The sequence below is a fragment of the Anolis sagrei genome, chromosome 1 (genome assembly GCF_037176765.1).
Source record: "Anolis sagrei isolate rAnoSag1 chromosome 1, rAnoSag1.mat, whole genome shotgun sequence".
Classification (NCBI taxonomy): Eukaryota; Metazoa; Chordata; class Lepidosauria; order Squamata; family Dactyloidae; genus Anolis; species Anolis sagrei.
This window is the reverse complement of record NC_090021.1, coordinates 73132190-73148045: the sequence shown is the minus strand read 5'-3', so window position 1 is coordinate 73148045 and position 15856 is coordinate 73132190. Positions and strand designations below refer to the sequence as shown.

The following is a 15856-nucleotide window of genomic DNA, read 5'->3' as shown; positions in this document are numbered from 1 at the left end:
AAGCACCCCCGGTCGAAGCATTGGCACCTCTTAGACTATGTAATCACACGCGCCAGAGACCGTCGTGATGTGCTCCTCACAAGAGCCATGACAGGTGCTGATGACTGCTGGACTGACCACAGGCTAATTCGATCCTCGATGGCTATCAAGATCGCTCCCAAGCGCAGACTCCAAGGAAGGAAGACAAGGCGCAAAATGAACACCCAAGCCCTTCAGGAGCCCTCCAGACGAGCCCATCTCCAAACAGCACTCAAGAACCATCTACCCACAGTACACCCTGAAAATGTTGAGGAACATTGGAACAAACTGAAGACCTCCATCATCCAAGCCTGCGAAGAAACTATTGGATACCAAGCCAAGAAACATCAAGACTGGTTTGATGAAAATGACATTGAGATCCAACAGCTAATTGACAAGAAAAGGAAAGCCTTCCAAGCATGGCAGAGAGACATCAACAGTGCTGCTAAGAAAAAGATCTATGCCAGTGCAAAAGCTGAGGTCCAAAGAAGGACAAGAGAGCTCAAGAACATCTGGTGGACAAAGAAGGCCGAAGAAATCCAACACCTGGCAGATACCCATAATGCTCAGGGATTCTTCAAAGCCACAAAGGTCATCTATGGACCAAGAAACCATGGCATACAGCCTCTATGCTCATCAGATGGAACCAAACTCCTAAAGGACCAAAACTCAATTGCACTACGTTGGAAAGAACACTACCAAAGCCTCCTGAACCGCAGCTCCAATGTGGCCGAAGAGGTCCTCTCACAAATCCCACAACAACAAACCAGGGATGAGCTTGCAGCACTGCCCAGTTTGGAAGAAGTCAGCAATGCCATCAGCCAACAGAAGAATAACAAAGCCAGTGGACCAGATGGGATCCCTGCTGAAATCTTTAAAGAGGGAGGACCTGAGCTGACACACCAACTCCACCAGCTCATAGAAAAAGTGTGGGTGACCAAGAAAATCCCAGCAGACTTCAAGGATGCCACCATCATCACCCTCTTCAAAAAAGGGGAAAGAACAGACTGCGGAAACTATCGAGGTATCTCCCTTCTAACCTCCGCTGGGAAAATCCTCGCAAGAATCCATGCAAACCGCCTTCTGCCCCTCTCAGAAGACACCCTCCCAGAATCCCAGAATGGCTTCCGCCCCTCCAGAGGAACCGTGGACATGATCTTCACTGCAAGACAGCTCCAAGAAAAATGCAGGGAACAAAACCAACCTCTGTCCATGGCATTCATTGACCTTGCAAAGGCATTCGACACAGTGAATCGCAGCGCTCTCTGGACCATCCTCCAAAAAATCGGGTGCCCAAGCAAATTTGTGAACATCCTGCGGCTCCTCCACGATGACATGATGGCAACAGTCTTGGACAGCAATGGCTCCCAAAGTGACCCATTTAAAGTGGAATCCGGTGTCAAACAGGGATGTGTTATTGCCCCAACTCTATTCTCCATCTTCATCGCTATGATACTTCACCTTGTTGATGGGAAGCTTCCCACCGGAGTGGAAATAATCTATCGGACAGATGGCAAGCTATTCAACCTCAGCAGACTGAAAGCCAAAACCAAGGTTACAACAACATCTGTTATAGAACTCCAGTATGCTGATGACAATGTCGTCTGTGCGCATTCAGAAGAAGATCTACAAGCCACTCTAAACACCTTCGCAGAAGCATACGAGAAGCTCGGCCTGTCATTGAACATTGAAAAAACCAAGGTGCTTTTCCAGCAGGCACCAGCCAACCCCTCTCCAATGCCAGAGATACAGCTTAATGGTGTAACATTAGAAAATGTTGATCATTTCCGCTACCTTGGCAGCCACCTCTCCACCAAAGTCAACATCGACGCCGAAATACAACACCACCTGAGCTCTGCAAGTGCAGCATTTTCCAGAATGAAGCAGAGAGTGTTTGAGGACCGGGACATCCGTAGGGAGACCAAGGTGCTTGTCTATAAAGCTATTGTCCTCCCAACCCTGCTCTATGCCTGTGAGACGTGGACTGTCTACAGACGTCACATGCAGCTCCTGGAACGTTTCCATCAGCACTGCCTCCGGAAAATCCTGCAAATCTCCTGGGAAGACAAGAGGACAAACGTCAGTATGCTGGAAGAAGCAAAGACCACCAGCATTGAAGCGATGGTCCTCCAACATCAACTCCGCTGGGCCGGCCACGTTGTCCGGATGCCTGACCACCGTCTCCCAAAGCAGTTGCTCTACTCCGAACTTAAGAATGGAAAACGGAACGTTGGTGGACAGGAAAAGATGGGCTCAAAGCCAACCTTAAAAACTCTGGCATAGACACTGAGAACTGGGAAGCCCTGGCCCTTGAGCGCTCCAGCTGGAGGACAGCTGTGACCAGCAGTGCTGCAGAATTTGAGGAGGCACGAGTGGAGGGTGAAAGAGTGAAACGTGCCAGGAGGAAGGCGCGTCAAGCCAACCCCGACCGGGACCACCTTCCACCTGGAAACCAATGCCCCCACTGCGGAAGAAGATTCAGAGCAAGAATAGGGCTCCACAGCCACATACGGACCCACAAGGAAATCCATAATGGAAGACCATCTTACTCGTCCAACGAGGGATCGCCTAAGTAAGTAAGTAAGTAAGTAAGTAAGGTTGCAGCATGTAGGTTTGTTCAGTGAATGAAATGAGAAACTTCCAAGTTTACATGAAATGGCCCCATATATTCCGTTACTATAATTTAGATATGTATTGTCAAATATGTTCATGGTCAGAATCACTGGGTTGTTGTGAGTATTCCAGGCTGTATGACCATGGTCCAGAAGCATTCTCTCCAGATGTTTCACCTGCTTCTATGGCAGGCATCCTCAGAGGTTGTGACGATTTAGATATGTGTCCATATCATTTATAAAGGGTTGGTTTAACCTCTGGCTTGCCAGTAAAACTGAATTACTGTGTTGTGAAGTGATGCATGTCTAAAACGATGTGTCACCAACATGAAATGTTTGTAAAGCTCTAATCTAGACATAATACAGTAAGACCAACCACTGCCATATGTTCCCTTTAAGGCTGAGATTATTATTGCTTCTAACATTTTTATTTGGTCTTAGAATAATAGAACTGTAGAGGAGGAAGGGACTGCAAAGGTTATCTAATCCATCTCCTTGCCATGCGCGAATGAACTGGCTTTAGTTTGATCTAACCTGGTAGACTCTGTAGGTCTCCAAAAGTTAAAACTAGACCTCCCTTTTAAATACAGGAGTAAAACAGAATTATATTTCCATCCATTGCATAATGTGTAGTACTATAGCTGAAAGGGAGAAATCACTGCAAGTGTTAATGTGTACAGTGAGACTATGGGAAGTAATAAGGTTCATATTTGTTAATATACAAAACTATTACCGCTTTAAAGGCAAAAAAAGTATTATTAGCTCTATCATAGGTGCTGAAGTGAGATGTAGTAATCATATCCTGATTTCCGAAACCCATTTCTGTAATTAACTGGCTTCTGTAACTTGCTTATGACATCATAAATCATCAGTCCTAGTCAAGCCCTTAAGGTTGTTTCTCTTAGACCACAACCTGACACACACATAGATCTTAGAGAAAGCCTCCCTGTATGCTATATACCTTTTTATACCTATAGCATAATCCAGGACTTTCACTGGTGTGCATTTTTAACAGAGGGGATGTTAAATTTAATGAGACAGTTCCCCAGTGCTTAGAAAATCTAAAGTGATGTCATTGATTTCAGAAGAACTACAAAATGTAATAGAGTGAAACTCAATAACTCTCCTTTTGTCCAGACAGTGCTAATGGAACTAGCTCTGATCTCAAGTATCAGGTGTTGGTATCTCCTGGATTCACTACCAGCAAGAGAGCTTCAGAGACCAGAGGTGCATATAAGTGAGGAAATGGTTGAGATGCGTCACCCAGAAGTCTGAGAAGTCCTGAGCTGAGAGTGACTCTAGGACCAAAAGTGTGGGTAGCTATGGTTTTTGACACTGGATATGCAGTGAGTGGCAGCTGGAGATCTTTTTGATATTGGGGAAGCGAATTAATTCAGGTTTCATTCCGAAGGGAGAGAGCTATCCTAAGTGCTGAACCTCCCAATAACGTCAGCCCTTGAATAACTCCTTCAATTCATGACTGGCTTCCCTCTGCTACCTCTGAAGGTATTTTTCTTAGAGAATAAGAGTTGCAAAAATACATCCTGTGTAGTTTCCTGTTTGTTTGTGTGCTTTCTTTTAAATTGATGCTTAAGCAAAACTAGGGCAGTATACTAAAGATTCTAAAGATGTAGCTTCCCACTTTGAGATGTTGGTTCTTGCATTTAGAAAAGCACTGGAGTATGGGATTTCATTTTCAAATGGTAACTCCACTTTGTATGACCCAGCTAGCATAGCTCAGTATGAAGCTGACACTCTGTGCCAGAGGCAATAGAGCACATCTTGAAGTGTCAGAAGCCCTTGACTTTATAAGAAAAAGAAAAACTTGATTAAAACTTAATTAAATTTAATTTAAAAGTCCACAACATTTTTTTCATCAATCTCTAGGCCAGATTTGTCTATGGTTGTTTCTCCCTTTTTACTAGGATTCCAGATGAATAAGAGATTGTTTTAAAATCACTGGAAATGCACTGACCTGGACCATGATTTTGAACTGGTGGATTGTTTTTAAATTCCATGTTTATAATAGTTTAATTGCTGTTTTAATTGTAGTATTTTAATTGCATCTTGTGGGCATCTAATGGTTGCTAACCATTGTAAGCCACCCTGAGTCCTCCTCTGGGGGTGAGAAAGGATGGGGTATAAATGCTTGAATTAAATAAACAAATAGTACTAGGGCTTCCCCAAAACAATGAAATTCAATTATTTTTCAAATAATCTAGGACTTTAGTTTCTAGTAGTGTGTCTATAGTAGCAAAAGTTACTTAGCCACAATTGGAGTGTCGGTTTTATTCTTAAGACTTTTAGAAAGGAAGCAAAACTTATTCTCTGAATTGTACTCTTGGTCAATGTGATACCTGTAGTGCCTATATGTGATCTCTCAGTTGATAACTGCAATGTGTTTATAACATGGCTGGGGAAAGACTGGACCACTTTAGCGGGCCTAAAAACCTCCAGCTAGTGCCATAAAGTTCCTTGTGCCACTATATTAAAATATTTTTGTGCGTGCCAAAATGCATGCACTGTTTACAGATGTGGATGTTTGCCTTCTTTCACACTTGCAACATCTCAACTTTCTATGAGTTTTAACTGGCAGCTGGAAGTGACACAGTGTCACTTTCCATGCATCTCTCCATGTAGGTATGGCTCATGTAGCAACCAGGAAGAAAAATTTCCAGCATCCCCTGTGTAGTTGCACACTTCTAGTTTATAGTCGGAACTGCATTACACTGGAGTGTAATACAGTTACACCCCTACAGTAGAAAGGAGGAAGCCAAAATGTAATGGTATCAAATGATAGTTGCTCTTTGTGTGTGTGTGTGTGTGTAGGGGAGAAGCAGCTTTATTTTGCATATAAGGGTTACTTTCTTTGAAGCAGAAGGAAACAAAAACCCTCTCATTCTGTTCATTCAGAAGAAAGAAAGGATTTCGCAAACTTCCTCAATAAGATTCTCTTCTAAGATGGCATAGGAAAGAAACTGTCATAAATGTTTCCACAAACTTCACAACCTCTGAGGATGTGGTGATGAGAGACAGGGCCTTCTCAGTTGTGGCCCCTTGGCTGTGAAACTTCCTACCTAGTGAAATCAGATCAGCCCCCTCCCTCCTGACTTTCAGAAAGTAACAAAAATGTGGATGTGGGATAAAGCTTTCAGAAAGTGATATTTCAGTGCAATAAGTAAATACGGAATAGTACCATGACAACTGGAATGGCTTTGGACTATGATTTTGGATTGTGTGGTTTTAATCATTAATGTTGAAATATTTTTAACATTGGGTTTTAATGTATATGTTTTGTTTGTATGTATGTTTATGTGGCATCAAATTGTTGCCTACTTGTGAGCCGATCTGAGTCCCCTTCAGGGTGAGAAGGGCGGGATATAAAAATAGTAAATAAATAAATAAAGGACAGTAAAAACTACATTATTTATTTTGCTTTATTGTGGATAAAAATAAACATCTTAATGGTTTCCTCACTGTTAATTGATATCACAATGTTTATGTGAGCCCCAGTAGTAAATTTTATTCACATGTGTGTGAATTCCACTCTTTTGGAGTTTCAGTGTTGCAGCAGAAGCTCATCCTTGTTATATGTATTTTAAATCTGTTCTGTTTTATTATGTTGTGTCCTGCCTTGAGCCATAAGGAGAGGTGGGTATTATTACTATTATTATTATTATTATTAATTATTATTATTATTATTATTAGATTTGTGTTTGCTTTATGCAAGATGCAATTGTATTAAGGGGATGTTTGGTGATGCTGGTGGAAATTTGGATACAAACATAAGCCCTTCTGGGCCAATGAACAATGGCTCAGCATTGCTTCTGGTTGTTTTTGTGCTCCAGTGGGACTGTTGTCCAAGTTCCTGTCATCCAGATTGATTGATTGTTTTCAGGCGTGTCTAGGCATACCAGCCAGGGCTGGGGGTTGGGAGCCTTTAACTAGTCATTAAAACAGCAGTGGTCTGTTTAGGCAGATGGAGAGCCCAGATCGTAGAATGTTGATTTGGTTCATGGCTATGACTTATTCCAGAAATTCATTAAAAAAGAAATTCATCCAGTTCAGATGTTATTGTTAGATTTTGTCAGAGATTGAATGAAAATAAGCCATGCTTGCTACCTGAATATTATTTTCTTATCTTACAGACATGCCTTTTTCTTTTATTAGATGGAGTTCCTTTTTGTTAGTGATATGAGGAATCCTATTCTCTCTGAGGAACTACTGCCATAAACATATTCAGGAATAGCTGTGTTAGCAATGCAAAAAAGTATGTTAGAGCCCAAAAGTCACAAAGAGTAATACCTTTATTGGCCAACCAAAATGTACAAAATTCCTCATGCAAGATTTCAAAACAACTGGCTTTAAAAATGCTGGAAATGCAACTACACTTAGCATTGAAGAGTAAAGAATGTCTCTCAGTGGGCTAGTAATAATAGGGTTAGATCAGTGGCTCTCAACCTGTGGGTCACCAGGTGTTTTGGCCTATAACACTCAGAAATCCCAGCCAGTTTACCAGTTATTAGGATTTCTGAGAGTTGAAGGCCAAAACATCTGGGGAGCCATAGCTTGAGAAACCACTGGGTTAGATAGTTTGAGTGACCTTAAGAATCCTCCTTCAATGTCTCCCTATCTTGATCTCTCTGAGATATAAACTGATAATCCTAGGGATCCTCCTCCTCCTCCTCCTCCTCTTCCTCCTCCTCTTCTTCTTCCCATGAGTCCTTTCTTGATTCTCCAAGATATCTGTAGGGGCTCTTCCAGACAGGCCCTATATTCCAAGATCTGATCCCAGGTTTTCTGTTTATCCCAGATTATTTTGCACTGGGGATTCATATACTCCAGTTTCAAGCAGAAAACCTGAGATCAGATCCTGGTATATAGGGTCTGTATGGAAGAGCCCTAAGTCAGTTGTTCTCAACTTGTGGGTCCCCAGATGTTTTGGCCTTAAACTCCCAGAAATCCTAACAGCTGGTAAACTGGCCAGGATTTCTGGGAGTTGTAGGCCAAAACACCTGGGGACACACAGGTTGAGAACCACTGCCCTAGGTTAAATTAACACCCTTTTATATTATTCTATTAGAATGGAGCTCCCACAATAAAACTTAGTTTCTTTCTCCAAGCCATTGGTCTGTTTGTTCCTTACATCAAGACCTCTAACTACTGAACACACACTAACAAAATTTGTACAGTAGAACAGAAAATTAGAGTCAGAGGTCTACATCTTGTATCAGATCTTGTTTCTGTTGTAGTTCAGTTGGTTTGAAGGGATCTCATTGTAGGCAGAGACCAACCATTCTTCTTGGCCACATGGCGAAAAAAAACAAAGAACAGTAAACCCTATTAACATAATAGAATTACATTTTTTAAAAAGTTATTTAAATAAAGTTTAAGTTTTACTGTCCTTTACTGGATTTTGTCTTATAGTGAAGAAGACCTGATTGCTTTGACTTCATTGAGAGAAACACCTGATTTTTGCTAAGGTTTTCCAAACTTTCTTTCAGGTTATGTCTAAGGATGAAAATTCTCTTATCAGACATAAATATCTTTTCATCCCAACTTTATTCGTGTTCCTTTTTGCAACACGACTAGTTCCTTTAACAACTCTTTGTTGATGTTTCCAGATCATTTCAAGCTTTCTGAGGTGGCAGGGATGACATGATGCTGGGGAATAGTTGAAAACCAGGCAAGCTGAAATGTAGAAACTTGAAGGTTTAATGTTTTTGAAACTTCTGTACTCCATACCATGTTCACTATTTTATTATAACTTAATTTACAAGCTGTTTTGGTTTCCACTTGGGAGAAAAGAGGGGTACAAATCAAATCAGCCCATATATAGCAATTAATTAATAGACAGTGTTTCATTCCTTTGACAATTAAATTTGCTAGGAACATGTTCTTGTTTGCAGGAGTTATTTTTTAAAAGCCATTGCTACAAAGTCTTTCATAAAAGCCCACCTCATGTGATAGCCAGATAATTTAAAACTCCAGTCATAATTGCAGTCATTTTGCTGCAGTAGAGTAGAAGTAATTAGTTTTTCAACTGTGCTGATCCCCAAGGAGATTGGCTGTCAAAGCAGGGAAAGTGCAGGCAGCAGCTTGGTGAGCTATAAGCTCTTCTTGCATTACTAGCCAAGAGTGGTTTGTAGTTGGCAGAGGTCAGGGAAAAACCATCTTTGGGCAAAGAAAAGGGAGCTTTCCCTGTATTTCCTTTTTCTTTGAAAACAGGGGCATGTTATTCCCAGGGAAGATCCATCTTTTTAATATACACTAGCTGTGCCCTGCCACGCGTTGCTGTGGCCTATAGTAAAACTTATCAAAATTGAGGTAGATATCTGGACTATTATGAAAGAGAGGTCCCTACCTATTCCTTCCCCCTTTTCCTCCCCCTTTCTCTACTTTCTTCCTTCTCTACCTCTTTCTTTCTTTCCTTCTTTCACAACTTGGTTTCATCCTTCTCTCTTTCCTTCATTCCCTCCCCCTTTCTTCCTTTGCCTTTCTTCCCTCCCTGTTTGCTTCCTTCTTTCACTTTTTATTTCCTTTTATTTCACCACCATTATAACAATAACAATAATGCAATGCATTGCCTCTGGGACCTGACACCTCTCCCATTCCCCCTAAAAGGGTCTCAGAGGAAGAATAGCATCATCATAATAATAATAGAAATAACAACCTTTACCCGCCATGTGTTGCTGTGGCCAATCTTCCCTCTTTCTCTCCTTCTTTCCCTCCCTCCCTCCCTCCCTTCCTTCCTTCCCATCTTTCCTTCTCCTCTTCTTTCTCTATCTCTTTCCTTCCTTCCCCCTTTTTCTTTCTCTTCTGCTGTCTCTCTTTTCTTTCCTTCCATCTTTCCTTTTCTTTCCTTTTCTTCTTCCTCTAACTTTCCTTCCTTCCCCCTTTTTCTTTACCTCCCTTTCTCTTTCTTCCTTCTTTCCTTCCTTCCTATCTTTCCTAGATTTTGACAGGGTGGGAAGGGGCGGGGTGGGGTTTGGAGGTGGCCAGAAGTAAAAGGAGGTAAGATTGGGGCAGGGGAGTGATGGAGCGTGGGGTTGCGTGTGTGTGTGCGGCGGCGGGGGGAGTGATGGAGCCTGGGGTTGCATGTGTGTGTGCGGCGGCGGGGGGAGTGGGGTTGCGTGTGTGTGTGCGGCGGCGGGGGGAGTGGGGTTGCATGTGTGTGCGGCGGTGGGGGGAGTGATGGAGCGTGGGGTTGCGTGTGTGTGTGCGGCAGCGAGGGGAGTGATGGAGCGTGGGGTTGCGTGTGTGTGTGCGGCAGGGGGTGTGTGTGTGCGGGAAGCGGCGCGGCGGGGCTTGGAGTGGGCATGGTTTCCGCAGAGAGAACGTTGGCCGGAAGGCCATGTGCGCGCGCGATAGAACTTGCGGCTGGGCGCCAATGCGCATGCTCAGTTGTTTTGCCGTTTTGTGAGTGTGTTGTGTTGTTTTTCATTTTGAGTAGATATGTTTGTACCTTGTGGGTTGTGTTATGGGCATGGGAATTTTGGTTAAGTTTCGTTGGGGTTTTTTTTGAGTTTTGTTCTTTTGCCATTTTGTGAGTGTGTTGCTGTGTTGTTTTTCATTTTGAGTAGATATGTTTGTACCTTGTGGGTTGTGTTATGGGCACGGGGATTTTAGTTAAGTTTCGTTGGGGGATTTTTGAGTTTTGTTGTTTTGCCGTTTTGTGAGTGTGTTGTTGTGTTGTTTTTCATTTTGAGTAGATATGTTTGTACCTTGTGGGTTGTGTTATGGGCACGGGGATTTTAGTTAAGTTTCGTTGGGGGATTTTTGAGTTTTGTTGTTTTGCCGTTTTGTGAGTGTGTTGTTGTGTTGTTTTTCATTTTGAGTAGATATGTTTGTACCTTGTGGGTTGTGTTATGGGCACAGGGATTTTGGTTAAGTTTCGTTGGGGGATTTTTGAGTTTTGTTGTTTTGCCGTTTTGTGAGTGTGTTGTGTTGTTTTTCATTTTGAGTAGATATGTTTGTACCTTGTGGGTTGTGTTATGGGCATGGGAATTTTGGTTAAGTTTCGTTGGGGTTTTTTTGAGTTTTGTTTCCTCGTTGGATGCCCCTAACAAATTTATATATATAGATTGTTGTTGGCATAGATCAGCAATCCCAAAAACAGAAGTTTCTTTGAATGAAGCTGTGTGTAAAGTGCATAGTCTGATCCATATGACTTGGGTGGAAAATAATTCTGGTCCTTTGGATCCCATCCAGTATGAGCCTCCACCACACTCTGGGCAAAGAGTTCCACTGCCAAACACCTCTCACAATTAGGAAGTTCTTCCTTAAGTTCAGGTGGAATCTCCTTTCCTGTAATTTGAAGCCATTGTTCTGTGTCCTAGTTTCCAGGGCAGCAGAAAACAAGTTGCTCCCTCCTCCCTATGACTTCCCCTCACATATTTATACATGGCCATCATGTCTCCCCTCAGCCTTCTCTTCTGAAGACGAAATACATCCAGCTCTTTAAGTTGCTCCTCATAGGGCTTGTTCTCCAGACCCTTGATCATTTTAGTCGCCCTCCTCTGGACACATTCCAGCTGTCGGCATCTCCCTTCAATTGTGTTGCCCAGAATTGGACACAATATTCCAGATGTGGTCTGACCAAAGCAAAATAGACGGGTAGCATGACTTCCCTGGATCTAGACACAGGCCAAAATGCTATTGGCTTTTTTGGCCACCACTTGAAATTCTACTGGTGAGACTGTATAGGATTGAGGCCCCTTCCACACAGCTGTATAAAATCCACATTGAACTGGATTATATGGTATTGTGGACTCTGCTAATCCAGTTCAAAGCTGACATTATAGATTATCTGCCTTGATATTCTGGGTTTTATGGCTGTGTGGAAGGGCCCTAAGAAGGAGACAATTTCCCCTCTAAGCGGTAGCCCCATGTGTCCTAAAAACCAGATCTGCTCATCCAGAGATGTTACCTAAATGTAGCACATTGATTTTAAGCTTGTGAGTTTGACATAGCAGGTAGGATTTTACAGTTCAATGACACACCTTCCTTCTGGCATAGTATATTGCCTGGAGCAAATCAATTTCCAGGTAGTAGCTTTCTTCTAGCATTTAATTAAGTACCTAAGCAATGTGGAAGGGTTTCTACTTGAGCTGTTTTGTAAACTTATACCTATTGGAAGATATTTATAAATTCAACAAGTTCTGCAAATGCGAATCCAGTAACAATTAATTAACACACTTGGTACTATTTCTTGTGATAAGAACCTTTTCTTTGATTCTCTGCTGATATGTTTCCAGCAACACTATAGCAGGGCTGCCCCTTTGAAAATGACATTGAGGGAATGGCACAATGTGAACTGCAATTAGTAGCATTTTCTCATAAAATATTAAATAAAATAAATGAGCCCCTAGGCAAACATCTTGCTTTCATTTTGTGAGAGGATTGACTCTTATTCTAAGCATTGTGGAGGGACGAGGATGTTACCGGGTTGGCCTCTGAGGACACAAAACACATTTTTAACTTTAAGAGATTTTGCTTTGTAGCACACTAAGGATTTATATGAGACTTGACCCTAAGGCTGAGTGATATAAACAGTGTTTGTTTAATAGCAGCAGCTAGATTACACCCAAGAGTGAGTCTAAGACAAATAACATTATTTGCCTAAGAGTTTTGAGACAGTTAAATGTGTAGTGCCTCTTAAATGTTGGATGCTGGTAGGAAGAGATCACTGCAATGTAAGGGTTGATTCACGTTGGATTGGAGCAAAGGGAACATGCAACTGTCCATGCATGTAGGTACCATACACATGGAGAAATGTGATTTCTCAAAATTCAAACTTGAATCTAGAAATGTATATTATTTATCACAACTGTAGCCAACTTCTGGTCCTTTAGATGCCATTTGATTTCATCTTCCATTAAGCCAAGTGAGTATAGCTAATTTTTTTTTAAAAAATGTAACTAATTGCATAGAACAATGGGAATAGTTGTCTAGGAAAATCATAAGTTGCTACACTGCTGTATGGTTTACTGAGATGTAGTCTATAACATGTGCTGTATCTGGCTTTCTTAGCTCTTCTTTTGTAGTTTATGCAGCTGACATTTATCTCTGTTTTACCTTAAACCATGAATGATTTATCACAAAGACTTTGCCACACAAGGTGTTTATGTTACTTGTTGTTTCCTACAAGTATCTAATGAATTTCACTGAGGTTAATTTGTTTGGTTAATGGCCTTCTCGTGTTCAAATGGTGGATGGGAGAAGTCTACATTCTCTGGTCCAGTGTTTCACAAACTCTGCTCCTCCGAGTGTTTTGGACCAGCTGTTGGGAATTGTGGGAGTGGAAGTCCAAAACATCTGGAGGAGCCAAGTTTAAGAAACACTGCTCTAGTCAATTTGGTCTTCCAAATGTTTTGGGTTTCACCTCCCACAATTCCTAACACCTGGTAAGATGACTGGGATTTCAGGGAGTTGACGTCCAAAACAACTGCAGGACTAAAAGCTGGCAACCAGGGCTTTATAAGGAAACAGCTACTAATTTGAAAAAAAATTAAATGCAGGGATAGCCATGTTAACTATAAAACAAGTCAATACTTTCAACCAAAAAGGTAGAAAAGTTTTGGTGTTACTTTGCAAAACATAACTCTCCTCAGATGATGTTGATGATGATGCTTACTCCCCATCTTTTCCACAAAATTGGGATATCATAGGGTTACCATAGGCCAGAATCTATTTGAAATCTCATAATACAACAAGCAAACCTTCTGTTTAAACAGATTGGTCAGCCCATTTTTAACAGATATGATCTCAGAGCACTTGTAGGAACTCTTTATGTCTATGTACCTGTAGGGGTTATATCATCTCTTAAAACAATTAGGACTGAACTCACGTCCACAGAGCGACCTAAAGGGGAATTTTCCTGAACACACAAGAATCAAATGAGAAAATTTCCTCAAATTTAGATGCCTTTTAAATGTGATTTTCACTTTGTTTTCCTATCAGCGATTTAACTAAAAGCAGTAGTGTTTCAGAAGAAAGAGATGTCACAGAGTATTTGACTTGATCATATTTCAGAGGAAAGAGATAACACAGACTGTTTGACTTCATCCATCTGCTTGAGAATGGTCATTGTGGCCTATATATAAGTATATTTCATTTACCCCCCCCCCCCCAAATATGAACACACATTTCCGATTTCTTGATTGCCCAGCTATGTAAATTTCCATAATCACCCCCCCCCCCCACAAAAAAAAGATTAATACTTATGTCTGATGAAGAATACTAGGAATTTCAGGAACTTTTGTATTGTATTTTGCACCCTTGGATGTCTTAGCATGTATTTTGAATTTTGATATAATTTGCTGGATTAAAATATTCTCTCTCTGTCTTTGTCTCTGTCTCTGTCTCTCTCTCTCTCACACACACACACACACAGACCTTCCTATATTTTAGAGTTTCTGTCCATAATGCATTGCTTCCCAGTTGCAAGATGACAGAATGTGGCCTGGGGATGGCAAATTCATATTTCATGCCTGATTGACTGCTCTTCACAACATCCAGGAAACATTTAGCAGATGTTTACTATTGTAACGGAGTTATTGTTCGTAATATCCCCTGAGGTTAACTGGAAGACCTGGGGGGAGATTTCGTTTCAGCTGTTTCATCACAAAAGATGGCCAGCATCACCTGAAATTTTTATACAGTTATACTCTTATATGGCATTATATGTCTTGGCAGGAGTTTTGTGCAAATGCAGCTACTGTAGCAATATAATACAGGCCTAGGCTGGACCTAAAACTATCAGGTGGCAGAATGAGGTTGAGAGAAGGAAGACTGTGTTGTGAGTGTTTCTTTGTGTGTGGGAGAGAAAAAGGGAGAAGAAAACACCCCACTATTTCATGTTTGAACCTGGCTGAAATGAACTTGAGTCTAATATTTCAACTTTTTTCTTTTTGCAGGAAGAAGAGATGCCAGATGTAGAAATTGACATCGATGACCTTCTTGATGCTGCTAATGAAGAGGAGAGAGCCATCAAATTACAAGTTAGTTGGGAGAGTGGACAATTTATTCACTTATTTATTTATTTTATTTATTCATATTTATTCCCTGCTTTGTGTCAGGAGATCTTAAGGCCACTTAAAAATAGAATTAAAAGATCAGATGATAGATTTATTTGAGCAATGCTGTCTAACTCAGCAGACTAAAACAAGCTTTGGAAAGGGTGCCAATAAATCATTAGTACTGCAGTTTAGAATATTAAAAATTAAAGTTCTTATAGCAGAGAATGATGCAGCAATTATTGGAGGGCTTTAGTTTGAATTAGTGATGCGCAAAGGATAGCATGCCTAGTATGGGGTGGTTCCTTCAGTGGGGCTCCCTTCCTCCCTGACCATAATCAATGGAAACTGGCTAACTGGCAGTGAGATGTTCTTAGCAAGCCGTGGAAGCAAGTCTCTGGGCATTCCTATTTTCCTCTGTATTCATAACTTACATGTGGCTTTTGAATAAGTGGTAGTTATTTCTGCAGAGTAAATTCAGTAATGCTAAGTACTGTGGTTTTCATGCATGAGAGAAGCCTGTTTGATGTATGCTAATGACGGCATGGTGTCGTTGTTTGAGAATTAGATTGCAACTCTGGAGAATAGGGTTGGAATCTCTGCTCAGCCATGAAAACCCAGTAGGTGATCTTGAGCAAGTCAAACACTCTTAGTCTCAGAAAATGTCATGATAGGTTTGCCCCAATTTTTAGGCACACAACAACATATGAAGTTCTGCCCTCATCTGCTAGCAGATACCATGGCTAGTCTAGAGTATCCAACCCTCTGATGTGAGAAAGATGGAGATTAAAAAGAAGGAAAGGCTATTCATATAACAACTGATGCTTTTATCATTTTATTTCTAGGAAGCGCTTGTAGATTGCTACAAACCTACAGAGGTAAGCAAATTTTAGATGAAATTAGAAGCTTGATATATTTTATGTGTTCTAAGCAATCATATTTACTGGAATGTATTGGGAAAAAATAAAAATGCTTGAATGATCAGCAATTTAGATACTTGCGGATTTCAATTTTGCTTGTCAGCAATAACATTAAAAGAAGAAACTGTACTTCTCTAATAACCTGTGTGCATGTTTATATATGTATGTGTCTTCAAGTCACCCATTAATTTATGCTGACCCCATGAATTTCATAGGGTTGTCTTATGTAAGAAATACTCAGAGGTGTTTTAGCCAGTTTCTTCCTTTGAAATATAGCCTATGGGACCAG

General features: G+C 41.1%; 1 protein-coding gene across 1 annotated transcript in view; it reads left to right on the top strand.

Annotated features, from left to right (window-relative positions):
• The window catches only part of PPP1R14C (protein phosphatase 1 regulatory inhibitor subunit 14C), a 67314-nt gene that overhangs the window by 44092 nt on the left and 7366 nt on the right, over positions 1-15856 (top strand). Inside the window, exons 2-3 of the mRNA XM_060753552.2 lie at positions 14549-14632; positions 15493-15525. Of these exons, the coding sequence (XP_060609535.2) occupies positions 14549-14632; positions 15493-15525 (117 nt within the window). The remainder of the gene's footprint in view (positions 1-14548; positions 14633-15492; positions 15526-15856) is intronic.